The sequence below is a fragment of the Pagrus major genome, chromosome 17, assembly GCF_040436345.1.
Source record: "Pagrus major chromosome 17, Pma_NU_1.0".
Taxonomy (NCBI): Eukaryota; Metazoa; Chordata; class Actinopteri; order Spariformes; family Sparidae; genus Pagrus; species Pagrus major.
Window position 1 is genome coordinate 21,405,531 of NC_133231.1, and position 26,498 is coordinate 21,432,028.

Here is a 26,498-nt window from a genome sequence, read left to right on the forward strand (position 1 = left end):
TTTAATTTCACAACTTCTTAAAGGGCAGCTTACAATTAACCTCTCAGATGTACATGGTTGTGCATTTTTCAAATATTTTTGACTTTTATCGCACTGTGATCAGGTTTCTAAACAGGGCTTGGTTGAAATCTGCAAAAGTGTAACCCCTAACAAGACCTTTTCCATTATCTGAGCAAGTTGAGTATAGCAAGAATTAGATTGGATTTTCTCAGTTGACTGAAAGAAAAAAATTCCTTTGGAAAACAGCTTTTGAACAACGTGTTATTAAGGCAGCTGATTAGAAGGTTAAAGTTTCACAGATATAGTGTCTTGACCGATAAATTAGCCGGGTTGATATATCGCAGTTTTCAGCTTAATGCAGATAAATTGATAAAGGTGTGTCAGCAGCAGTGTTGTATAAAGCAAAAAACATAATTATAGTGCTGAAATTTGGTAAAAGTCACCCCTACAAATGGTACTTGAAGTCTTAAACTTATTTTTTTACCTTTATTCAAGTGCAGGCATATAACCGCTACATGGTAGTTCTTGTTATTCATGCTTAACCTGTTTAACATAATAAACATGAATTATTTCCTGATATGGTGGAATGACACTGCTGTACAGTAATTTCTTGTATTTTTTCACCCTTTAGTTTGTAAGCCCTGATTGTGGCAAAGGCACTTCAATATTTTTCTATGTAATGTGCTCTAATAAAGTTTAAAAAAAAGAAAAATCTATATTTGAGGAAATTAATTAATGAGCTCATTATGTACAGTTTATAAATGGGCATAATGATGAGACTGTGGTTATAGAAATGACATGCATAGTCACCACTTTATCATGTCATGGTCAGGCATTACGTCTTCTTACATCTCACAGGAACTTATTTTAGACAGGAAGATATTTCTGAACATTTTTTAACCTGATACATGGAAATTAAGAAGCCCATCTAAGTAGGTCACTGAGGTGTGGCTTTAAATCGTGGTCCAAGTTTGATATTACAAACTGCAGTGGGATTATAAACCAAACTCAGAATACAAAAACACCTGGCAACACAAGATGGATAACAGCATTGTTGTGCTCTGCTGTGACTCTTTCCCTGCAATTAACCTCTCAGATGTACATGGTTGTGCATTTTTCAAATATTTTTGACTTTTATCGCACTGTGATCAGGTTTCTAAACAGGGCTTGGTTGAAATCTGCAAAACCGTAACCCCTAATCAGACCTTTTCCATTATGTGAGCAAGTTGAGTATAGCAAGAATTAGATTGGAATTCCTCAGTTGACTGAAAGAAAAACATTCCTTTGGAAAACAGCTGTTGAACAACGTGTTATTAAGGCAGCTGATTAGAAGGTTAAAGTTTCACAGATATAGTATCTTAAAGTATCTGATATTAGATACATTTAAGAATAAAGTAGTTTCCTGACAATAAATTTACTAAAGTAATAGAAGCTGATGATGCTGTATACTACGGGTCAAAAGGTTATCAGCCTGGCAGATTGTTGTAATCAGTGTTGTTTCTTTAAAATTGATTTCTGAATTAAAAAAAAGTATATTCATTTAAAAGTGGACCACTTTCGCTCTGATGGGGCATGCAATCAGCAAAGTAACTAGTAGGTAAAGTTGTCAAATAAATGCAGTTATGTAAGTTATGATATTGTACATTCAAAAATGGATATACTCAAGTAAAGTACAAGTACTTCAAAATTGTACTTGGTTACATTCCATCATTGCCTAGCCAATAAGTAACAAGAAATAAAGGCCAAACAGTTTGATTTAGAAAGTGTCGTGACATAGTTTGCCCACCAGAGAGCACTGAAGAAGCAAGGCAAGTTTATATAGCACCATTCAGACTCTAGGCAAGGCAAAGTGCTTTACAGAGACATAAAAATGCATTGAACTAAGTCATTAAGAAAATGTTGAAATTACTTTTTAAAAGTAAATGATAACAAAAAGCAAAAGCAAACAAATAGTTACAGATTTAAAATGCATCTAAAAGACTATAAAAAGGAAAGTAACCATACCAAAGTTACTGTAAAGATTTAAAAGCCTTAGATTGATTTTTACACTGCATAAAGTCCTGCTTGGTATGAATCTTGGTCACAATGCTGATACGTCTTTATTAGATATTTTTAAACTCACAAATATCAGACTCTGGCTTCTAGTGGTGTGTACATACTTTCTTGCAGCACTAGGGTTTCATATTGGTCTCTAGGTCACAACATAGAGCCGGAGATAATCCAAGTTTTTAAAAAAATATATAGTGACGCATAGCAGTGTGTTGTTATGGCACCAGACACATGTTGTGGTCTTTTTCTTAAATAAGCAGCTTAGAGAAGCCAGAAGAGCAGGAACAGTCTGCTTTCCGCTCATCAACAGGTTACGTGCAGACATTCAGTACATATAACTAACTTTAACATAATGCTTCTGTGGTGTTTGGCAGAAGGAAGCAAATCATTGCTGGTGTTGCGCAACAATAGAGTTTACCAGAAGACCCTCGGACAGACAGAAGTAACCGCAAAAGTGTTCAGTTCCTCACACACTTAACACATTCTTGTTTTAAAAGAAACCATAGAGTTTTACTGAAAGGGGATTTTGCACATCACACTCTGCCCATTCTGTCTCTCTATCTCTCTATCTCTCTCTGGTCTAATGTGTGGTAGGAAAGAAAAAAATGTCTCTGTGACTCATCCCTGTAGTTTATCTCTCCATCAGCATTTGAGTGCTCCTGAGCTGGGTTTGTTTTAAAACCACCAACCACCAAATAGCACCCTAAACCCCCTGCAAACTTTTGTGGCAAACAAAAGAGCAATGCTGACGGGATATCAGTTTCAGGTCGTTGTCTCTACTTAAATTAATGTTTGCTCATATCAGGCATCTGCAGGAAGGAGTCACGTCACTGTCATCATTTTGACCAGTTCATTTAGAGTTTAAATGTATTTGATCTTACTACATGGTGCATTCTTGCAGGTGCCATTTAGGTATCAGTTTTAGCCGAAGTTTCTCTATCGTGGGTTATATATGTATCTGTTGGCCCCAAAGAGTCTGATACTTTAAACCACATAGATGAAAAAGTGATTTCATTTCCTGCTGTGCTCTTTTTTTCCCAATCACATATGTGTTCAGGACATCCTTCATCGGCACATTGGTTTGCACCCTATCATCTTTACAAGACTCTCAGAGAGCAAGTAAGTCGTGTTCTTCTTTTGATTTACAGTGAAACTAGATTATTTTTATTATTGTGAACTAATTTGTTTCATTTGGCATCTGTGCATAAAAAGAGCTCAACCTCACTTGAACAAAGCTTTGCAAAGGTGCTGGAGTTAAACAATAAAATTAAATTAAATTAAATTAAAAACAGAAACAGAAACAAGTATTTTGTAGTATAAATAATTTAAATGTTACTGAAAGTTTTCCACAAGTTCCTACAACATAGTCTGGGTTTAATACTTAATGTGTCAAAACAAGAAAAGAAAGAACAACATAGTGGAGAAAATGCGAAATTCCTGTCAACCAAGCACTTTCACTTCTCTGTTTGTGTGGAGTTGTTTTGAAAGTTAATTCCCATAAAATTTTGTTCCCTTTTGATGTCATGATATTTAAAAGAAAAAAGAAAAAAACTTTGGATAAAAGTTAACTTTGATCTGGTGTAGATGTGGATGCATAATCCAGACGATAGAAAATAGAACATGTTTCCATATACAGCAATCCAGTCATGCACTGTCTCACTGTCTGTCTGTCTCACTGTCTGTCTGTCTGTCTGTCTGACGTAGCTTCATAGATGCCTGTAGCCACGTTTTTAAAAAATGTCACAATTTCCCTGACAGTCATCTGTTCCCACTATAGCTCTGTTTGCAGCAGTCTATAATCTGCACAGATTCAGTTCCTGAAAATATAACTTCTTCTTTCTTTCATCTGGAGGAGTGTGGCATATGTGGGGCTGTGAGGAGCATCTTTCATGTGTTCACGAGTGTGCTGTCTTGACTGTTTGAAGGTTTCAGGTGTTCAGCTGCCTCCTTGATTGAAAAACAAAAATATGGATCAAGTGACCCCAACCATGGATGATTACTGGGTGAGTGGATATTCTTACAACCCTAACTGAGACTTCTTTCTTTGCACATTATTTCCACAAAACATTGTTGGAACAGATATTTAGAGTTACTCAACTGTTATCTGATCAAAATAGAATACTGAAACACATCTTATATGGTGTTTTGCAAATTTTACAATCTTCCTGTTTAAAATCTGCTGTAACTGAGGCTCGAGTAGATTAAAATAATACAGTCAATGATTGGTTTCCACGTTACAGAGTCTATGAATGCTGTAAAACACACTTTTTAAAAAATAATAATAACCCATCTCTCTTGTCACTAGTTCTATGACTATGAAAATTACACCGTGCCCGCTGACCAGAGCAAGACTCATGCAAAACCATGCTTGCAGGAGGACATCTACAGTTTTGCACAGATGTACTCTCCAGTTGTGTACAGCCTGGTGTTCGTCCTGGCCGTCGTGGGCAACGTGTTGGTGCTTTGTGTGATCCGACGCTACCGAAACTCACAGAGCGGGGGAGCCTGCGCCTTCTCTCTGACGGACACCTTCCTCCTTCACCTGGCCATTTCTGACCTCCTGCTGGCCTTCACCCTGCCTCTGTTCGCCGTGCAGTGGGCTCACGAGTGGGTGTTCGGCCTGGCTGTTTGCAAGCTCTCCGGTGCCCTCTTCTCCCTGAACCGCTACAGTGGAATCCTTTTCCTGGCCTGCATCAGCTTCGACCGGTACCTGGCCATCGTTCACGCCGTCAGCTCCAGCTGGAAGCGCAAAACCTGCCATGCCCAGGTTGCGTGCGCCCTCATCTGGGTGTGCTGCCTTGGCCTGAGCGTGGTGGACATTACATTCAAACAAGTAGTGAAGCCGGACACTATAGGCCATCATTCGGCGCACCTGTGCCAGGTGTGGTTCACTGAGAACTCCACACAGTGGCTGGTGGGGCTGCAGCTCGTCAGTGTGATTCTGGGTTTTGTGCTCCCCCTGCTGGTCATGCTCTACTGCTACATCCGCATCTTCAGGTCTCTCTGCAATGCCACTCGTCGCCAAAAGCGCAAGTCTCTCCGCCTCATCATCTCCTTAGTGTCCGTGTTTGTCATCTGCTGGGCGCCGTTCAACGGCTTCCAGCTGGCAGATAGTCTGGAAAAGCTTGGCGTGGTGACTGGAGGCTGCCAGTTTGGCCGTGTGGTGGACATCGGGCATGTGATCACTGAGAGCGTGGGGCTGTCGCACTGCGCCCTGAACCCAGTGCTGTACGGCTTTGTCGGGGTGAAGTTCAGGAGGGAGCTGGCCAGAATGTGCAAGGGGCTGCTGGGACAGAGGGGGATGCTGGCGAGGGAGGGGTGGAGCAGGAGGAGGCTCAGGAAATCCACTGGATCTTTCAGCTCTGCAGAGATCGAGAACACATCCTATTCTGTCATGGTGTGAAACTGTTCAGAGAGACGGGAATAAAGAGGAAGAAATAAAAAAATATATAAGTTCAGTTTAATTAAGACTAAACTAGGGATGCACGATTGGGAAATTTACATTATGTGCTATTCATCGATATCAGTAAAATTAATTAAAGCTGCATCTATACACTCCAAGACAGTAGGTGGCGGTATGCACCTTTAAAGTTGGATAAACACAGAAGAGGAAGAAGAAGCCCAAGCTATGGTCGCACTCATGCAGTAAAACTGCTGCACCTGTGTAGAAAGGCCTTAACTCTTTTGTTTTTGCGTTTTAAAATAAGTAATAATAAAAATAAAAAATAAATACAGGACAATATATACAAGCATATTGCTTATACATACGCAATGTATACACAAATGGAACCTCTTCAGTCAGAGGTTTCAGGGAAGAAGTTTTAATATTTCAAAAGCTTTTACTTTTTTGAGCATCACTTCCAGGAGGAAATTCTAAATAAATATTCAGATACTCGAGAGCGCCATCATCTGGGCTTCCTCTGGTAGCCCATGGTAACCCTATGTTTAACATTACAATGCTGTGAACGGTGGGTAATTCCCTGCAGAAATGCAGATTTACAGAAAGTGGCTATAGAGGGCTCCAAATGTCTGCGAGGGAGCCCTCATGCACCTGATGGTTTGACGGGGGGGACAGCCCTCAACCCTAGCAGACTTACCAGGAAGGAGCCTCAAAGTCTGTTGAGTCTGAGTGTAGACGCTAGAGCCAAACATGTTGTCACAGGTGTGGACGTATTTTTGCAGTTTCATAAGAAGACACCACGACTGCAGTTTGCAGGACCTGTTCCACAAGGGTTCAGTTTGAACAGTTTCAACACAACAAATATTAACAGAGCTATGGAATATTTAATCATACACTTTTGCGCACAAATTCCTATTAATATCCAAAAATGTGATATTATCGGTTATTTTATCGGTATCAGCCGTCAGAATCGGCTAAAAAAATCCATATCGTGTATCCCAGGACAAAACGTTCTCAGCAGGAAGATGTTTCTATCTGTGATGTATTTAACCACTGGTGCTTTAAAATATTAATGTTGGTGCTGCAGCTTCTAACTCATTGTTTTATTGTTGTTTCTTTTCACTGTAATAAAGTCCTTAAGTGGGTGGTGGTGGTGCACCAAAACGCCACATGCTGATGCCGTCATTACCCTTTTTGTGAAAACACATTGCTTCTTGTGTCTATAGGTCAAATCTTGTGAAACGTAGATTTCTTCATATTTCCAGAAAAGCTTGTTCAGCAGCTAAGATGTAGGCGTAGTAGGCCTTATCTTACATCCTGACTCTCAGCAAATTATAATCTAAACCCAGATAATTTGTAGTAAGAACAAGTTTCTTCTTACGAAAACAATGAAAATATGTGTATATATGTTGAAAAGCTGTACATGTTGAATTTCTCATTTTGCCTGCCTTTTTTTCATGATCCATTTGCAGCTGTTCTATGAGCTGCGTGCTTCGAAAGTGAACTGTGTGCAGTAAAACAGGAAATAAGAGAGCATGTCTCATTTAATATTGTGTAAAACCAAATCTTTTTTTTAATAATAAATATTTTCGAGTAAAAATATGGTGTCGTGTTTATAAATTCATCAACGTATCAAGTTCTCACTAATGTTTTCATCCAGCACAACATGCAGCTGCCACCTTAATGCAATCTCATGATGGAAAAGGAAGTTTAGTCTGGAGCTACAAACTGACAGTGTTATACTGGAAAGACGACATACTATCATTCATGTTTGAAGAAATTCAAAACCAAAGACCACAGTCAGTTAGAGTACTCAGGTCAGATCTAGTCAGTGATACTGTGGTGGAAACATACCCTGTTTCTCTGCCTAAACAAACCTGATTCAAATGAGCTTGATGAAGAGCTGATCATTTGAATCAGGTGTGTTGGGGCAGTGAACCATCTAAAACATGCAGGGCAGAGGGACCCAAATACCAGGATTGAAGAACAATATTTTGTTCTTTTTAAACTGATCATATGTTTTTTTTAATTAAAATATTAAATCAGCCCTGAATCCATTTGTCAAATGAAAGGATCTAGAACAGAAGAAGCAGTGGTCAAAGAGGTTATAGATTCTTTTTGTTTTCTTTTTATTTAGCCTTTTTTTTCCAGGAATATTCCCACTGAGACTCAGAATCTCTTTTACAACAGAGTCCTGACCAAGACAGCAGCATAAAAAGTTTCACATAGTGGAAAAAGTGACTTGAAACAATCAGCAAATTACATCAAGACAATGAATTTATCAGTGTTCAGTAACAGGACATGTGCATCCAGTGTTCAAATAATCCTAAAGTCTATTTTTTTTATAATATTCCATACGTAGTAGGTAATAAAGTTTAACATGTTTCTGTATCAACGAAGGTGCAAAAACCTCAAAAGCACTTTCAATAGAGACACAATGCAGGTTTGAGAAACAACATGCATAATTTCTTCACATGACTGAAGGTTGAGGGGTCAGTAGAGATCACAAATAAGGAGGCAGCTCATGCAACATGGCCTTCTAAAGAAAAATGTACCAATGTTCCAATTTATGATCGTCATAGAAGAGCAACCGACTTCCTCATACAAGCTGCAGTGATGTGTGTGAAAACCTGAGTCACAGACAAACTGCAATTCAGCATGATACACTGAATCCAACATGTTCAAAGAAGATTAATTTTCATGCATTTACCAGTGTAAAATGTCACCACATTCAATAACTGATAAAAAATGGCACTTGAATTAATGTTTTCCTTGCTCTAAAATAAAAAAAGCAGTTGTTTCTAAAATAGAAACCCGACTACACCCTGAGCTTTTTTTGTGAGACGTACAATAATCTAAATATATTGCATTACAAGTGATACATTCAAAGTCCTACTTAAAGGTCCAATTTAAAAGATAGTTGACGATTAAGTTTCATTCCCAACTTGTCAGATACTGACACCCTGGGTTAAAAGTTTGACCCAGCCACCAACCCAGAGCGTCAGTATGTGACGAGCTGCGAATGAGACTAAAAAATCAGCTACTATACAAATTGGACCTTTAAGGGGCACTTTGTAGGTTTTGGAGAATAAATTCTAACTAAGAATTTTAATATTTACAATATTAATGAGGTAACAATATAATTTTCTTAAAATGTTTTTTCCATAAGTGAATAAACAAGCTCCTCCAGAGGAAAATAAGGTCCTCAGAACACTGCTTGAAGCTAGAAAGGTGGCAGGGTCCGCCAAATATAAACAAAGTAAAACAGCATGAAACTGTGTTGTCCTTTAAGGTCAGTTTGTTTATTCAGTCATTATTATTTATTTCTTTTGTTTAGGCATTAAAAAAATATCAGTCAATGAAGATCTTTCTCTTCTGATTAACATTTCTTCACCAAAACTACAGACTGCACCTTTTAAGTTTTATAATGAGGAAAAGCCCCCTATAGGAAACAAGGGGAATTGCATGTATTTGACCTATGGGGCAAAATACAGGTAAATTGCCCTATCTAGTGAAAAATAGTAAAGGCATTACACAAACTTGTCCAGGACCACAGAATGGAAGCCTGATAACAGCATGATTGTATGCTGTAATGACAGTGGGATGAAAAAAAAAATGTAACTAACCCTAACCCCTAACCCTAACCCCCTAACCCTAACCCTAACCCTAACCCCCTAACCCTAACCCCCTAACCCTAACCCTAACCCCCTAACCCTAACCATAACCCCCTAACCCTAACCCTAACCGCCTAACCCTAACCATAACCCCCTAACCCTAACCCTAACCCTAACCCCCTAACCCTAACCATAACCCTAACCCCCTAACCCTAACCCCCTAACCCTAACCATAACCCCCTAACCCTAACCCTAACCCCTAACCCTAACCCCCTAACCCTAACCCTAACCCTAACCCCCTAACCCTAACCCCCTAACCCTAACCCTAACCCCCTAACCCTAACCATAACCCCCTAACCCTAACCCTAACCCCCTAACCCTAACCATAACCCCCTAACCCTAACCCTAACCGCCTAACCCTAACCATAACCCCCTAACCCTAACCCTAACCCCCTAACCCTAACCCCTAACCCTAACCATAACCCCCTAACCCTAACCCCCTAACCCTAACCCCCTAACCCTAACCATAACCCCCTAACCCTAACCCTAACCCCCTAACCCTAACCCCCTAACCCTAACCCCCTAACCCTAACCATAACCCCCTAACCCTAACCCTAACCCAAAATGGTCCAATATGAATGTTAAACAAACGTGAAATGTATCAACAGGGTGAGGGTGAGGATCTTGACAACCTGCAGGCTGGAGCAGGCCTCTGGTTCTTTCTATTGTTCAGTTTGGACACACAAACACAACAGCTCCATCTGGTGGAAAGTGCCTCCATGCGCAGCGTTTTATTCGCCGGCTTTGTCTCCAGCACTCCGTGTGAACACAGCAGCGTCAAGTCAGGAGGGTAGGCGGAAGTTGGGCAATTTATCTTTCAAAATAAAGCAACTATTTCCCGCAATTATGCTTAATGTCAGACAGAAGGTGCATTTTTGATCACATTTCACACTTTTCACCGTAAACCGAAAGTCGCTGTCTATGTTTCAACCTCTTTTCCTTGGCTTTGTAATTCTAGACGCCGCAGTGAAGCTTATGACGCATTTTATTTTGAAAAACCATCGATCGGGCGACGCGGTTTTTCGTCTGAGCTGGCAGATATGCACAAATGACAATGTGCGAGAAGGATTGACATTTGGTGAACCACAACAGTCCAGCGGAGAAGTCATTAAAGTGCGCGCGAGTCCACTCTGTACATGTAATAGATTACAGTCTGAGCGCGGAGTGCGTCCGTGTTGTGAAAACTTCCATCTGGTGACGCGCAGCTTCTTCCCTCGTCTGTTTCTCAGATTCTTCTGCTGCCCGGGCGGTTTTTGTTTTTGCGGATTCACCCTCAGCCCGTGAGCCCATTTAAACATGCCATCCGGCTTTCATCTGAGCTTCGGCGATACTTAAAGTTTGCGCGCAAACCTGGAGAAAGTTTGTGTGCGTGTTTCGGCCGGACAGCTGCAGAGGATCTTCCGTCCTCCCTCCTTAAACAGCAGAGGCGGTAGTTACTCGTCCGAAGCTGTTGACCACGGTGTGAAGTGCAGGTTGCTGTTTGTCCTAATTTAGTATCATCGGTGTACAGCGCGCGCACAGGGCGCATATTGTCCTCTAAATCTGCGGCTGAAGCCCTTCATGGTAAGTGTGCAAACCTCTCAGTGTTAGATTTGTCTTTGTCTTATAAAACCCTTTATTTTGGCTATTATGAAAGCCTTTATTTTGGCTGTTATAACAGTGTAATAACCTAGAGACTTGCTGCGTAATTGCAGTTATAGCCATTGTTGCAGTATAATTAGCCCAGCTTCTTCCTTTCTGTTTCCTTCTTCTATACAGATCCTTCGGTAGGCCCATGTTTCATGTTTATGTGCGCACTCTACTTACAAATGAGCCTTATCTTTACACCTTCCAGCACTTGTGGTTTCGTTACATGACTTGCACAACCAACAGTAAAAGTGATAATAATTCGCAGCCACCGTGCTAAAATGGTTTAATTTTTTTTAAGTATGTGTGAGTGTGTTGGAAGGAGGTGTGTGTGTGTGTGTGTGTGTGTGTGTGTGTGTGTGTGAGGATGGCCAAGGGGAACTGTGCTTTCCGTTTCAACCTACTCCACTGTTGCCTCATCCAGTGACATTAGAGCATGTGAGTTATGTGTGAGTGTGTTTATAAACCCTCAGCTGGGCTTTCCAAAGGGAGATTTTCAAGACTTCACCCAGAGAGGACACTATATAAGCTGGTGCATCCAGAGTCTGAGGAGCTTTTCTCATCATTTCTCATCTCTCACTGTGTTTTTGTCTCCACGGTAGATGAACATGGAAGTGGACCTCGATGGAATATTTCGCGAAAATGGAACCATCGACTACGATGAGGACTATGTGTATGAAGACGATGAGACAAGAGCCATCGCATGGGTGTTGATGCCAGTTCTGTACTCAGTGCAGATGGTTATAGGTCTGCTGGGGAATGGACTGCTCCTGGCCGTTCTGGCTCAGAACAGGCGATCCTGGAGTATGTCAGACACCTTCATCCTCCACCTGAGTGTCGCAGACGTCCTGCTGCTGCTGGTGACGCTGCCCATCTGGGCTGCACAGGCAGATCAACGCTGTGAATGGTGCTTCAACGATTTTCTGTGCAAAATTAGTGGAGCTGTTTTTAATGTAAGTACTGAATGGTGTTTAGAACAGGCAGGGAAAGGGTGGTCCTCTCAGTCAAGACGTGAGAAAGTTGTTTTTGGAGTGATTGTGTTTGGCTGAAGGCCATTTGTTCCTGCTTAAACAAGATTCTTGGAAGGGTCATTGTATTTATTAAAACTGTTATTGAGCAAATATACTCCCCCGACATCCACATCCTAAATCCACATTTCTCTAGGCGTCTCTGCATTTCTGGGAAAAGGCAAAAGGAGGGGGTCAGAGTAGGGCAGAAGTGAAACTAATGTCATAAAGACGGCCTGAGATTCCTTGTCTTACACTAGATCACAGCTTTCCTTTTCTTTTTCGCAGATCAACTTCTACTGTGGGATATTTATGCTGGTTTGCATCAGCCTGGATTGCTACCTGTCCGTCATCCACGCCACCCAGCTGTACTCCCAGAAGAGGCCCAGGTTAGCTCATATCAGCTGCTTTCTGGTCTGGCTCGGCTCCCTGATCCTCTCCATCGCTGACTCGATTTTCACTGTGGGCAAAAAAGATCATGAGAAAATGTGTGTTCATAAATACTTTGTGTCACGCCTGGGCCACCACACACTGGGCTTCCTGCTGCCTGCAGCCGCCCTCATCATCTGCTGCTCCTTTATACTGCTACGTCTGCAGCGCAGCTCTAAAGGCCTCCAGAAGCAGAGGGCCGTCATGGTCATCCTCCACCTGGTGGGGGTCTTCTTCCTCTGCTGGATGCCATACAACATCACACTCATTGTGGACACAGTCAGGCGCAGCTCGAAGGAAGCTGATGATGGAACTCCTGAAAGTTCCCTGAGGACAGCTCTGACGGTCACATCTGTGTTTGGCTGCGTTCATGCCTGCCTCAGGCCTCTGCTCTATCTCGGGCTGTGCCAAAACTTCAGGAAACGGATTTTGGCCCTGCTGAGATGTGCTCCAGCCAAATCTGTGGGCTCACTGTGGGAGTTGGGTGTGGGTGAGGAAGTCCTGCCTGACCAAAATCATGAGGTGGGAGAGAGCGAGCCGATGAGTGTTGACCATCAGGTGCAGTCAACTCAGTGCTGATAACAAAAATGACCTCCTGTGACTCAGAAGTGACCTCAGTAATGTCCCAACCCCTGAGGGAAATTCAGTGTGAGGTCATGTCATGAGTTCGAGGGGTAAAGGACTAAGTTCTGTCTAATAATAGAAATAGATATTTATAAAAGAATGACTCCGTCACATTGCACTAAAATGTGAAGGTTTCAGAGCCACGTCATGGTGACATCATGTTGTACTTTTATTTTGTAATCACTGTAGCACACTTTTAGCTTGTCACTCCAAATCAGTTTTTATTCAAGTGTAAACATTTTTTTAAAATTGTGTTATTATTTTATTTAAATCAAACTGTTATTTTATATGAAGTAAAAAATATTGTTTTCAGCTGTTCCACAACCATCATAAAGCTCATGGCATAATGTTTGTAATGTCAAGAAATATAAGCTGTTACTTTGTCTTCTTCCATTAACACACTGCATAACTTTATGGCTGATAACATATCACAAGCTTTCACTTTTGATTTGTCATGTTATCTTCAGGCAGTAAAGACTGTGAATTCCACGATTGCGCAGTGGATGTCCCTTGTGACCACAGTCAAGTGAGGGAATGTCCTGTCGGTGAATCCCACGGCCTTTTTTTCTTTCTTTCTCAGTTCATTGTTGCAACATGGCTGCGTGGACTGTATATGACACAGGATGACATATATGGGTGGTGATGTCATCAGTCAGGTGACAGTGAGCAAGACAGAGGAGGAGGAAGAGGGCGGAAAAAAAGCGCTCTGTTGCTGCTGCCTTTTTCTGTTTGCGCTGAAGACTTGTCTTTTTGTTTGGTGACGAGAGAACAGTGGCCTGCTTTGTGCAAAGACAGGAAAGAAGAGTGTAGGTGGCAGATGAAGGAAAGAAGAGGAGTTAGAGAAGATAAAATCTATCTAACAGATCACATTCACAATCTCATTTTGTGCTGAGCATTAATCCTGTGGTTTCCCCTCCAAGCTGCCGTGCAGGTTGTGGCCTGCCAGACATACCTGGTTTAATTTTCGTGAGCACATAAAAATGCAACCTGAAATAAAGTTTCCTTTCACAAATCTTTTAATAACTCCATGTACAGTAATTTCACACAAGAAGGAAACTGTCTCCCCCCTGTCAGGCCACTTCTTTTGCTTCCTCTTTCCCCTAAACTAGAATGGTGTTGAAGTTCGTACAGAGCTGAAGACTGTTGAAAAATGTGGTCTAAACTGAAAAAGGTTGGTTGAATGTAGCAGCAGCAACATGTCACGTTTATAGCACTACTGGTTATAGTTAGAAGTATGTGTTGCAGTAAATAAAAGAGTTATTTCCTCCAACCGAGCTGTGAACTAAGAAGAGCTGTGGGAGAGTTTGTGAACCTGTTGCTCGGTTTTTCTGTCTTTTGCAGTGACTGAACCAGTAGAGCTGCTGCTTCATGAAGAAGCTGTTTAAGGTCAACTGGTTGTTGCTGAAATGACGCTGTTTGTGAGATGATCGCTTATCACCTCCTCCACCCTGCTCTTGTCAAATGTTTGCCTGTCACATGAATTATCATCTGCCAAAACCGCATGTCTGAGGATGTGCGGCAGCTTTTTGTCACTTTGTTTCGATTTCCTGTCAAAAAGATGTCAGATATTTCCACTGAAACTGCTACATGTGGGTTTGTAGTTTTTGATCCTGTGTGTAATCACCTTATCTCAACTATATATGCTCGGACAAGTACATTACATGAAAAATAAAGTTAATATATCAAAATGTCTCGTGCACTATACATCCAGAAAGAGAAGAGAGAATAGAAATGGATGTTGCATCATCTCACTTCTGCTAAAATTTGAATGAATTCTGAGATTTCATGTGACATCTGAAGCACAATGTTCATTACAGTGTGTACTTTTATGACCGTGTCCCTTGCTTTATAGAAAAGAAAATGTCAAAAATATTTTTAGCAATCAAGCTGTTTAGCTGTTTAGCAATCAATACAGATTAAAATTACAGTAAAATAAAAGAGAGTCAAGATCAAATTGTTACAGCGGATTTTACAGTAAGAGAAACACATAATAGGCGCATGAGATAAACTCCAGCCATGGCATCTTGACTGGCTTCTTGCGAACAGTCGAAGCTGCATGACATGGACATTTACGTTTTGGACCTGGTGAGTGTGCAATCAGGCTTTTGTAAACAGGAAAGACGTAGACTCATAATACAGATGAACAGATTTCTATGGAACAGCTTTTCTCACTAACATCAAACCAAGAACTTTCTAGGCATTTTAAAAAAATGGTGACGCTTCACACACACCATTCTCTCTGAAGCCTCCTCTGTTCTGGCAGGACTGTTTGTTTTTGCCTACAAACAGGAAAATGTTAAGACACTTAGTATAAAAAATATCAGAATTGCCCTTTAAAGGAACGCAGTTGCCAGAATATAATGTTGGCACTGTAAGTTTCTGCAAACCACTGATGAATTTATAGGTTGTTCCTTGTATATCAGCTAACTTTATGCTGATCATTTAGAGACCACCATCAAAACTGGGTGAGTTTAGCAACCATTGTACATTTTCCAGCCGTCTTTGTGGCACCAAAATCGGGTATTTTAAAGGATAAGTTAGCCAAAAAATGAAATTTCAGTCCTTATCTACTCAGCCCCATGCAGATGGAATGTCAGGTGAAGTTTCCTAGTTTACAAAACATTTCTGGAGCGTCACAGCAAAACAGCAATGAAGCATATCCTAAACAGCTGACGTAGATGGGGATTTGTTTTAAAATGTTAAAAAAGTAAAGTAAAAAGAAACACAATATGATTCTATACAGCTTGTCCAGTGTAATCCAAGTCTCTGGAAGCCCCGAGATCTCAAATTACAAGACAATTTGACAAGACAAGTTTGACAAGACAATGTTTGCTCCCTTTTTCAAGCCAAAATCTTCACTATAGCTGCTCTACCATGCGTCAAGGGTGTAAATAATGTCTTTTTTCGAGTCAAATTGGGATATCAGGGCTGTCTGGAGCCATTTTATGTTTTCCTTTCTGTGTTTTTTTTTACATTTTAAAACAAGTCCCCATCTACTTCAGTTGTTTAGGAGAATGCTGCAACACTGTTTTGCCGTAAAGCTCCAGAAATGGATTTGTGGACCGTGAAACTTCACCAGACATTCCATCGGCATGGGGCAGACAAGATAATGACCTAATTTTCATGTTTGGATGACAAAAAGTGATCTTTTTCTTATCCTTACCAAGTCTTTTTTGTACCTTAACCAGACCTTAAGCACAGCATCACCACATGAATTGAATACATATCCTTGGTTGGCAGAAATGTACAATGTCATCATTTATTCTGCCGATGGGGTCCTTTAAATTGTCCTTTTAACCCTGTTGCAGTACTGAAATGTTGAAATCACACGTTAATGGTTCAGAAAATAGAATTTTATTTATTCAATACACAAAAATATAATTCAATATACTGTAAAAATGTAATGTAAAATATGTAATGTAACAGTTGAATGGCAAATAATAACAAGTAATAAGTAAATAAGTAAAAATAAGTAATAAAACACTACATAATACTACATGTTGCCCTGATTCATTTATGGTAAAGTTCTGTCTTGGAGTCAGAAAAAGATAATATTTTATTTCTGCTATACAAGAAAAATAGATCTGCTGCCTACATCTACAGGTGTATGACCTAAAGGCTCAGACAGGCAAAGTTATTTGCCCGGTGGTCATGTTAATGTTCATCTAGGCCTAAAAATGCACTGTGAAATACAGGAAATTGAAAGAAGGCATAGCCTGTTTCAGCTTATATTACACAGGAAATGTACAGAAACGTATTCCACACTCAGCTGTACATGTCTCTGTCTTCATGTCAGTTAAAGTCAGTTTGAAAGCATGTTCAGGTTTGTATCTCTCTCTCAGACTGCAATGGAGTTGGAGGTGTCACCAGACTCGGACCAAATGGAGCTCCTCCTGCTGGTTTGGTGGATTGTCTTCATCTTGCAGCCCAGTGACCTCAGGATGTTCATGAGCTGACGCCGGAACTTCACGCCCACAAAGGCGTACAGGATGGGATTGAGGCTGCAGTGGAGGTAACCTATGGAGGAGGTGATTAGCCTGGCTTTCTCCAGAGATGATCTGACTCCACAGGTCTCGTTGTTGCTGCCAGAATTAAGTGTGTCCACCATGAGGGTGATGTTGTACGGCGTCCAGCAGAGAAAGAAAACCGCCACCACGGCCACGATGACCCTGAAAGCCTTCTGCTTCTGGAGGCCCTGGGAGCCGCACCGCAGCTGCCGCAGGATGCAGGAGTAGCAGAAGATCAGGACAGCTGAAGGCAGCAGGAAGCCCACTATGTGGTAGAGGAGGCGTGACGCCAGCCGCCAGTCATGCACCGACCTACTGACCTCGAGTGCATCATCTGGCAGATTATCAAACTTTAAGTAGTTGGGAACACACTCTGTTTTTAGCCTTCTTTCATCCGTCAGAGCCTCCAAAAAGATCCAGTCAGGGATGGAGAGGAACAGGGAGAAGAGCCACACTGCCAAGCAGCTGATGTGAACAACCCAGGGGTTTCTGCGGGAGTACATCTGGGTGGCGTGGACGATGGACAGGTAGCGGTCCAGACTGATACAGGCCAGGAGGAAGATCCCACAGTAGAAGTTGATCTGAAAGGTACAAAGAAATCAGCCAAAGATAAGTGAAAAAACCAACCACTTATTATATTTACTCGTATTTACTATTATTATACTATTATGTACTGTTATTACCGTAAAAACAGCGCCAGTGATCTTGCACAGAGGGGTGCCAAAGTTCCATCCATGAGCTTGACGGGCCTGTGCAGCCCATAGGGGCAGCGTCACCAGCAGCAGGACATCTGCCACACCCAGATGGAGGATGAAGGTGTCTGTCACACTCCAAGTCCTCCTGCTCTGAAACAGAACTCCCAGCAGGAGCCCGTTCCCCAGGACACCCACAACAAAGGCCATCGAGTACAGAACTGGGATGAACATGGCCTCGAAAAGCATGCCCTCTGCCAGGTCGCATATATCACCCCGATCACAGCAATCGTCAGGCAAGTATTCACCAGACTCATTGTCGTATAAATCATCCAAACCGATAAGGTCATCCGGGGAAAATGAAAAACTGTTGGCCATCAGTGAACTCTGCACAAGAAGAAAAGGACATTTGGTTTGAGCATTTGACCTGTGTAGTCTGTTTCGAACCACAAGGTGGTGCTGTGTAGCTTTAAACAAATCTATATCCATCTATCTATCTAACCTTCTATCAATCTATCAATCTATCTATATATTACACACCGACAGTCTTTAATGACATTAAAGCAGATGCATATTTCAGTATATGGACTGAACTGTGAAATTCTCTGGACAACTTAAAATGCTGCTCAAATATTATTCAATTTAACGGTGCACTATGTAGTTTAGGGGAAGACATTTTAATCAGAAGAGAAAGATCTTAATCCCGAACATAAGTGAATTTGTTGCCAGATGAACTAAATGACTAAATGTGTGAATCGTAAGGATCTCAGTTCCCTTTTTATATAGATAGAAGAAGCACTAAGATATAAATACTAGCATTACTGGCATCTTTATATTTCTGCATACATTATCATTTGGTAACAGTAAATGATTCAATAGCCAGATTTTTTAACTTTAAAAACAGTTGACTGTAGCTCCATCATTGTCTCATTGCTTGATCCTTCACATAATGTGACAACGTTTTACTGAATGACACGCTGTCAAGCTACTGACCACATCAGAGTCTAAAACACTTTGGTCCCTAGCGTGAACTATGGGTTTCAGAACAAACAGCAAAAAGGGTGAACAACGATGCAAATGAAATAGCAGATGTTCAAAGCTCAATTTAGGTTCATCAATTTAGCTTTAGTTATTACCTAATTAGATTAGTTAATAAGGTCACACACACAAAACGTGCACAAAGAGGTACAAAAGCTGTTGAGATATGCATGTGTATTCAAAACTAAATAATAATGTATGCATCATCAAAAGAATAAGGCTTAAGGTAAAAACATACCACGTTTAATCCTCTGATATTGTCGTCAGTTACGATGAACTCTGCCTAATGACCCACTGTTGCCAGTAACAGTATCTAAAGAGCTGTCACAGAGGAAGCAGAAGACAACAATGAAAACCTCCCACCACGCATGAAGTATGAAAATGTACATCATTTTACTGTGAAAGCAGCACAACCAGTTTGTCTTGTAAGGGTAAATTTAGGGAGACTTACCTTTTAGAGAGAGCTCCTGCAATTTAAACCTCATGTTTATATTCCTATTTACATTTTATTCTCTTTAAATATGAGTTTGATAATTGAGTTTTATGTTGACACATAATTTTTAATCATTCTTGTTTCGCTACATTCATTGAAACACTGAATGAATCACTGAATCAAACATTGGTACCCAACTACCAATTATCAGTGATATTGGTGAGGTGAGGTGCCACTGCAGAGCCTGAAGGATACTAGAACATGATAACCACTCGAGCCACGGCCTGTTCACCATGCTGTCATCCGGCAAGCAACACAGAAGTATCCAGTGGAGAGTGATACAGAAGTATCTGCTGGCGAGTGATGCAGAAGTATCCGCTGGCGAGTGATACAGAAGTATCCGCTGGCGAGTGATGCAGAAGTATCCACTGGCGAGTGATGCAGATGTATCCAGTGGTGAGTGATACAGAGGAACCTCCTGGCAAGTGATGCAGAAGTGTCCAGTGGCAAATGACACAGAAGTAACTGTGGTGAGTGATACAGAAGTATCCACTGGAAAGTGATGCAGATGTATCCAGTGGCAAGTGATACAGAGGAACCTCCTGGCAAGTGATGCGGAAGTGTCCAGTGGCAAATGACACAGAAGTATCCGCTGGCGAGTGATGCAGAAATATCCGTGGTGAGTGATACAAAAGTATCCGCTGGCGAGTGATGCAGAAGTATCCGTGGTGAGGCTGGCGAGTGATGCAAAAGTATCCGGTAGTGACTGATGCAGATGTATCTGGTGGCAAGTGATACAGAAGTATCCACTGCTGTACCACTAGACTACAGAGCAGCTTATTTCCCCAGGCTGTAAGAATCCTAAACTTATCCTCCTTTCTCCAATAAAAAAAATATTATACTATATATATATTATTTTATTAATCCATCTGTTTAATTTCTGTTTTGTGATTAGCATAAAGGGACTACAAACCTGTTTGTTTGTTAAACTAACTCAGACACTCCAAGCCGTGCTCTGCTCCGATGTTAGAAAGGGGCTTTAAATCAATGTAAAGATATGAGTCAGTGAAAAGTGCATAAAACATTGCACTGCATGAGTAGGCTGGTACTTTTTCTAAAGAAGCTGATGATTAACACTTCTTCACTTATCAGTTTCATCTACATTCACTGAACAACTGCGTGCACTCTCAGGTGTATGTGACGGATTTGACTTTCAGGCTGCCTATGTTTTCCAGAAATGATCTTTAACTTCCTTTAGTGACCACATGTCTAATGTGGTGTCTAACCAGCCATCACGAAGAGCCAGCCATTTGAAGAGATTTGACGCATGAATGATCTCTCTTTTTTAGTTTCAGTTTTTAATTAATTCATGTGTGTGCTCACACCATGCTGGCATGCTAATGTGTTTTAAATGTTACAGTCAATAGAGCTGTCATTGAATTAATTATATTTCTGAATTTCAAATTTAGCAGAGTTGTAAACTCAAGTCGTTGTTTTACAGAAAATAAATCACTTGAGACTCGGCCTGGACTTGAGACATGATGACTCGGATGATTTGTATGTGTTTTAAGTTAATTTTCTTTTTTAGTCTGGCTGTCAGTATTTCGCTGTTTAAAAGTGATTGGAGTGGTGTTTTATATTGAGAAGAAATAAATACATAAATAAGCTTTTATAAACCTATTTGTTTTTTGTTTGATTACATTTATTTTACTAAATAAGTGAAATAACCGCACTGCCAAACAGCACAAAATGCCAATTTCTACATGATGTTTCTTTAAAGGATCATAAGTGATGCACCTAAAATCTAAATCAGTAATATACTCTATACACATGAAAGTAAACCAGAATTTATTGCATGAAACCACTATCCAAGTATATTTGTAAGAAATACAGATTAAAGTTATTAAATGCAAGAGCTCATCTCATTTTGTGTCTCACCATTAGAAAGACAGAGATAAGTGAAAATTGTAAGATTGCATGTTTTGTTTCCTTTGATTGTGCATATAGAGCAGTGAGCAGTGTGGTCATGCTGTTCACCAGAGGTTTGTTCTTGTGGTGACGGAAAAAAGATGTACTGGAACAGTATGTGCTCGCACCTATGACAAACAGTAAACTTGTTATTAGACTATACTGCTGAAACAGAATGAATGAAAATAATGAATGAACTTCTTCCTGTTTTTGCTTCAGCTCTTTGGTTTTATATGAAAAGGATCCTGTGGGGTTAGTCTAGTAGTCCTAAAGCATTTGAATATTCTTTGAGGATGCAAATGTACTCGATATGTTCACACAACGTATTTTATCTCAAAACACTGAATGTAAAAGTAAATTGAATGAATTTCAAAACCTCTGATGCTATTTATACACCTTTTATCAGTGTCAAATCTCTCCCTAAATCATTTTCAGAAACCGTCTCATAGATTAGCTCTCTTCTCCTCAAGAAAAACCTCAAGATGTTATCACACCTCTTTTTTTTGGCATTGCTCAACCGTGCAAACATGAGACCTGCAACAGAATGGGGCTTGAAGTGTCTTGTCTGTTTCCCCTCCCTCCTATTGCCAGGGGAAAGGTTTTATTTTGTTTTCCTGTTTTTTTCACACCTTTTCTTTCCTGTCTTGTTCTGCAGTCTTGATGCATTTCTTGTGGTTAGAGATGCTGATGGAAGTGCAAGCATCTGGCCATGAAGCGCAAAGTATAGTGACATTTTCAACCCACGACATTAGAAAAAACACTGCCGGAAACGGAAAATGTGATTAACATTTACTCTAATCATTTTGCATAAACTGATGACAGCATGCATGATGTATGTTTGAGCTGTGAAATGCTGTGTGTTGGACTTTCAGGGTTAAAATGTACTTACTAAAACTCTCAAGAGACATTAAAGTTTTCAGATGTTTGGAGAAGGATGATTCATTACTTGAAAGCATAAAGCGGTATGGAATGTCAACAGCCTCAATGTGGTCCAGTAGCCACTGACGTGTTCTGTTTCTTCTTTGATGACTTTAAAACCAGCAAAACCCACAGTCATAGGCCTTTCCTGTCTCAGCTACAGTGTAGCTAAGTGTTACACAAGAAAAGGGTTTTAAATTTTCATCACCACCTGCTAAAGTGTATGTGTGTCACTATTGGCACCACACTATTTATTTTAGTTATTTTAGTCTTTCGTCGATAGAAAATCTTTCCAGTGTGTTTGTTATGTTGCCAGTGTGCGCCTACATTTAGGTTTTGTTTTAAAGTATGAAACTATGGCAACATGTGATTCAGGGGAAGTGGAAGAACAAGAATACCAAAAAAGTAGTTTTGATTCCTATTCTGTTGTACTATAGTGTTGGTTGTCACGTTACTATGTGTGAATGGCAACTGATCATATCAGACAGTGTAGTGCCCTTTCTTCTACTTCCTGTAATGATTGTGGTGGGACAGATCACATTGATGTAAGATGAAGATGAAATTACTTTTGGAAGATTAATTATTTTCTGTTAATGAACGTCAGTAAAGAGACAAAATATCAGAGCAGCTTGAGATTTCCCCTTCACTGCTGTGTGAACACCTGCAAAAGTGGTTTCCTGTGCCTCTCAGTTTGAACCCCTCCTCCTTTTTGCAGTTTCTGGTATGAATCGTGGTGGTTGATGTCACCACATTGGAGGTTAGTGTGCCACTAACATTTGAACCATAACACACTGAAGGCCCTGTCAAGAGACGGTAGTAGTGCGTTGAAATGTTTGAGTCCTGACATAAAATCTGGTTGTTACAAGCTTTCTGGCAAACAGAAAGAAAAAGGACGGGGTTCATATCTTAAATCTCTGAGAGAAATCCTTTTGACAGTATGGATTCTGGTTTCAGATCAGGTTAGGTAACATCTCTTCTAGTGAGTGTGTTGCAGCTTGATATAAATAAATACCACTCGCTATCAGTAGCTGCCTGAAGGCTCAGTCTGTAAAGTTAGTTTTTTAAATTACTTTCAGTTTTTATTTTTCAATATAAAAAAACAACAACAAAAAGAACAACAGTCCAGTTTACAAACACTGTCCTTCTCCAGTGTTCCCTCCCCTCCATGTGTAAACAAAAACAAGGGGAGTAAACAATAATTCAATTATCAATAATGTGACTTCGTAGAGATTAAATTAAGAAAACAAATACAACAACATAAATAAATCCACTGTAAAGCAGGCTATTTATGATTTATGTGCTTCCACTTTGCCCTTCATCCTGTGCACTTATGAGAAAGTACTTTATTAATCCGACACAGGGGAAATTTTTTTAAACTTTATCGTTGTGAGTCATTACTCTCATATGCCTTAAATACACACACGTGCACACACACACACAGGACCCATAGACATGTCGCTGCCATAGTCAGCATCTAAGCACCTCAGTGTCTTTCTCAAGGGCACCTGTGCAGTGGCCAGAAGGAGAACTGGTACCTGGACTTGACCTGACCAAATAATAAAATAAATAAATAAATAAATAAACAAATAAATGAAGATACCTTCCCCATTTAAGCCAATATTTTTCATCCCCTTCTTTCATATCTTAAATGGCATTCTTTATTGTATTCTTTCATAAGAAAAAAATCTTTCTCATTTCAGTTTCCCCATTCTGACAAGCAGGTATTACAGGTGTATGTCACTTCCTGAGAATATTGTGGAATTATTGCTGTCTGTTCTCCATACATCATGGAGCGGCCGACAGAACCCCACCATCTCCCTAAACATTAAGGTTCTGGACAAAATGTGAACCTATAACATATGTAATATAGCTAATATAACTACAGTCAAACGAACAAGATGTGCTTTAACTGCAGACTTTCAGCTTTAATTTGAGGGTATTTACATCCAAATCAGGTGAACGGTGCAGGAATTACAACAGTTTCTATATGTGCCTCCCACTTTTTAAGGGACCAAAAGTAATGGGACAAACTAAACAATCATAAATCAAACTTTCAATGTTTAATGCTTGGTTGCAAATCCTTTGCAGTCAATTACAGCCTGAAGTCTGGAAGGCATAGACATCACCAGACGCTGGGTTTCATCCCTGGTGATGCCCTGCCAGGCCTCTACGGCAACGGTCTTCAGTTCCTGCTTGTTCTTGGGGCATTTTCCCTTCAGTTTGGTCTTCAGAAAGTGAAATGCATGCTCAATCGAATTCAGGTCAGGTGATTGACTTGGCCATTGCATAACATTCCACTTATTTGCCTTAAAAAACTCTTTGGTTGCTTTTGCAGTATGCTTTGGGTCATTGTCCATCTGAACTGTGAAGCGCCGTCCAATGAGTTCTGAAGCATTTGGCTGAATATGAGCAGATAATATTGCTCGAAACACTTCAGAATTCATCCTGCTGCTTTTGTCAGCAGTTACATCATCAATAAATACAGGGGAACCAGTTCCATTGGCAGCCATACATGCCCACGCCATGACACTACCACCATCATGCTTCACTGATGAGGTGGTATGTTTTGGATCATGAGCAGTTCCTTTCCTTCTCCACACTCTTCTCTTCCCATCACTGTGGTACAAGTTGATCTTGGTCTCATCTGTCCATAGGATGTTCTTCCAGAACTGTAAAGGCTTTTTTAGGTGTTGTTTGGCAAATTCTAATCTGGTCTTCCTGTTCTTGAGGCTCACCAATAGTTTACATCTTGTGGTGAACCCCCTGTATTCACTCTGGTGAAGTCTTCTTTTGATTGTTGACTTTGAAACACCTACCTCCTGGAGAGTGTTGTTGATCTGGCCAACTGTTATGAAGGGGTTTTTCTTGCGGGAAAGAATTCTTCTGTAGTCCACCACAGTTGTTTTCTGTGGTCTTCCAGGTCTTTCTGGTGTTGCTGAGCTCACCGGTGCATTCTTTCTTTTTAAGAATGTTCCAAACAGTTGATTTGGCCACACCTAATGTTTTTGCTATTTCTCTGATGGGTTTGTTTTGATTTTTCAGCCTAATGATGGCTTGCTTCACTGACAGAGACAGCTCCTTGGATCTCATATTGAGAGGTAACAGCGACAGATTCCAAATGCAAATGTCACGCCTGGAATCAACTCCAGACCTTTTACCTGCTTAATTGATGATGACATAACGAAGGAATAGCCCACACCTGTCCATGACATAGCTTTTGAGTCAATTGTCCCATTACTTTTGGTCCCCTAAAAAGTGGGAGGCACATATAGAAACTGTTGTAATTCCTACACCGTTCACCTGATTTGGATGTAAATACCCTCAAATTAAAGCTGAAAGTCTGCAGTTAAAGCACATCTCGTTAGTTTCATTTCAAATCCATTGTAGTGGTGCATAGAGTCAAAAAGAAGAAAATTGTGTCGATGTCCCAATATTTATGGACCTGAATGTAGATATAAAATAACTCCATGAATCTTCGTTCAGAAGTTCTTGGAAGTTGTTGTATAAGCACAGTGCCAGAAGTTTTTACAGATTTTTTATTTTTAAAATGTTTTGCCTCGGTTAATGCACATTTTCATAAGATCCCTTTGGTTTTATGTTCGTTAGCCATATAGCCATGTGTCCGCAAAGCACAGATATGGCTTTAAACACTTTGTCTCTATATTGTTTTGCTTCGCTTTAAAGTAGGAAGTGTCCTGTACCACATCCTGTCTCGTTTCTTAGGTTTTGTTTCCTGTTTTATTGTAAAATACTCATTTCTTGTCTCGTTTCAGATCAACTCATTCCTTGCCTTCGGTGTCCTGCCGTCTGTGCAATTAGCTTGAGTCCTGTCACCTGTTTCTCGTTGTTTTATCCTCTAGTGTCTGTTCTCCTCTCTCAGTACCTTAGTGTCTTGCTTTCCAGCCCTAGTTTTCATTGTGTCATGTGTTTTCCTGTTTTAGTTTAGTTTAGCTGTCTCACCATAGCTATTATGCCACCTCAATCCCCTGCTGACATGACAGTTAGCTCATATACATGTCATCAGAACATGATAAGACCCGTATTATAGAAATGTTGATAAGAAACGTCTGAAGCATACAGATTTAACGTATCTGTGGTTTGCAGAAACGTACAGCTGCAACATTTATTCTTGCAACTGGGCTGGACTTTATATCTCTGCTTATACCCACTATGATCTAGTTTTTTTTACGATGCTTCCTTTGATTCCAAGGCTGCAGAGATTTAAGGATGGACAGGATACAGTAGAGGAGTTTCTATGTTGGTGGCCGCTGTTGTGGTATTTAAGCACATTGTTCTCGAGTTACAGTGTTTGTGGCTGAACAATAAAATCATTTTTAAGTACAATTCATGAGTGGTTTCTCCTTCTTTGTCCAGCCATGAGCTCGGTCGTGATACTACCTTTGATTTTATATTGTAACACTGATCTATGGCCTAACACACCGAAAGGTTTTAAAGGGATAGCCACCCCGGATATTGAAAACTGTCAGATCAGCATCTCATAGTCACTGAATCATCACTGCCAATGTCACTTTGGTTAATTCGTGAAATGTTTGCCCGAAAGTTTCAAACCAGCCGCGCCAAGACCACAAAACATCCCCTGCTGTAAAGCCCCAAGAAAGGGCCAGACTCCCAC

The 26,498-nt window shown here is 40.5% G+C and overlaps 3 protein-coding genes across 4 annotated transcripts; 2 read left to right on the top strand and 1 right to left on the bottom strand.

Annotated features, from left to right (window-relative positions):
- The first annotated feature begins 2,674 nt into the window (after window positions 1–2,674).
- On the top strand, window positions 2,675–7,001 carry cxcr3.2 (chemokine (C-X-C motif) receptor 3, tandem duplicate 2). 2 transcript variants are annotated; one of them, XM_073484527.1, is made up of 3 exons: window positions 2,675–3,168; window positions 3,975–4,052; window positions 4,355–7,001. In XM_073484527.1, exons 2-3 carry the CDS (start codon window positions 4,017–4,019, stop codon window positions 5,450–5,452), a joined length of 1,134 nt encoding a protein of 377 aa, XP_073340628.1. In that variant the 5' UTR covers window positions 2,675–3,168; window positions 3,975–4,016; the 3' UTR covers window positions 5,453–7,001. The 2 variants fall into 2 exon arrangements, with proteins under 2 accessions (XP_073340628.1, XP_073340629.1); XM_073484528.1 differs by lacking the exon at window positions 2,675–3,168 and having other exon boundaries at window positions 3,352–4,052.
- A 3,163-nt stretch (window positions 7,002–10,164) lies between these two features.
- Window positions 10,165–14,737, top strand: LOC141012487 (C-X-C chemokine receptor type 3-like). The gene is made up of 3 exons (XM_073485982.1): window positions 10,165–10,686; window positions 11,352–11,702; window positions 12,045–14,737. Exons 1-3 carry the CDS (start codon window positions 10,684–10,686, stop codon window positions 12,762–12,764), a joined length of 1,074 nt encoding a protein of 357 aa, XP_073342083.1. The 5' UTR covers window positions 10,165–10,683; the 3' UTR covers window positions 12,765–14,737.
- Window positions 14,738–16,147: 1,410 nt separating this feature from the next.
- Window positions 16,148–18,851, bottom strand: cxcr3.1 (chemokine (C-X-C motif) receptor 3, tandem duplicate 1). Its single transcript, XM_073485981.1, has 3 exons — window positions 18,785–18,851; window positions 17,500–17,895; window positions 16,148–17,397 (listed from the first exon to the last, which is right to left on the bottom strand). The coding sequence occupies exons 2-3, from the start codon at window positions 17,884–17,886 to the stop codon at window positions 16,648–16,650; spliced, it is 1,137 nt and encodes a 378-aa protein (XP_073342082.1). The 5' UTR covers window positions 17,887–17,895; window positions 18,785–18,851; the 3' UTR covers window positions 16,148–16,647.
- Window positions 18,852–26,498: the final 7,647 nt, after the last annotated feature.

Bases quoted from the DNA above. Each gene is read 5' to 3' on its own strand.
- cxcr3.1 (XM_073485981.1), bottom strand. From the start codon at position 17,886: ATGGCCAACAGTTTTTCATTTTCCCCGGATGACCTTATCGGTTTGGAT. The intron at 17,398-17,499 runs GTAATAACAGTA...TGTACCTTTCAG, and splicing joins TCACTGGCGCTGTTTTTACG to ATCAACTTCTACTGTGGGAT.
- cxcr3.2 (XM_073484527.1), top strand. From the start codon at position 4,017: ATGGATCAAGTGACCCCAACCATGGATGATTACTGG. The intron at 4,053-4,354 runs GTGAGTGGATAT...TCTTGTCACTAG, and splicing joins CAACCATGGATGATTACTGG to TTCTATGACTATGAAAATTA.
- LOC141012487 (XM_073485982.1), top strand. The intron at 11,703-12,044 runs GTAAGTACTGAA...TCTTTTTCGCAG, and splicing joins TTAGTGGAGCTGTTTTTAAT to ATCAACTTCTACTGTGGGAT.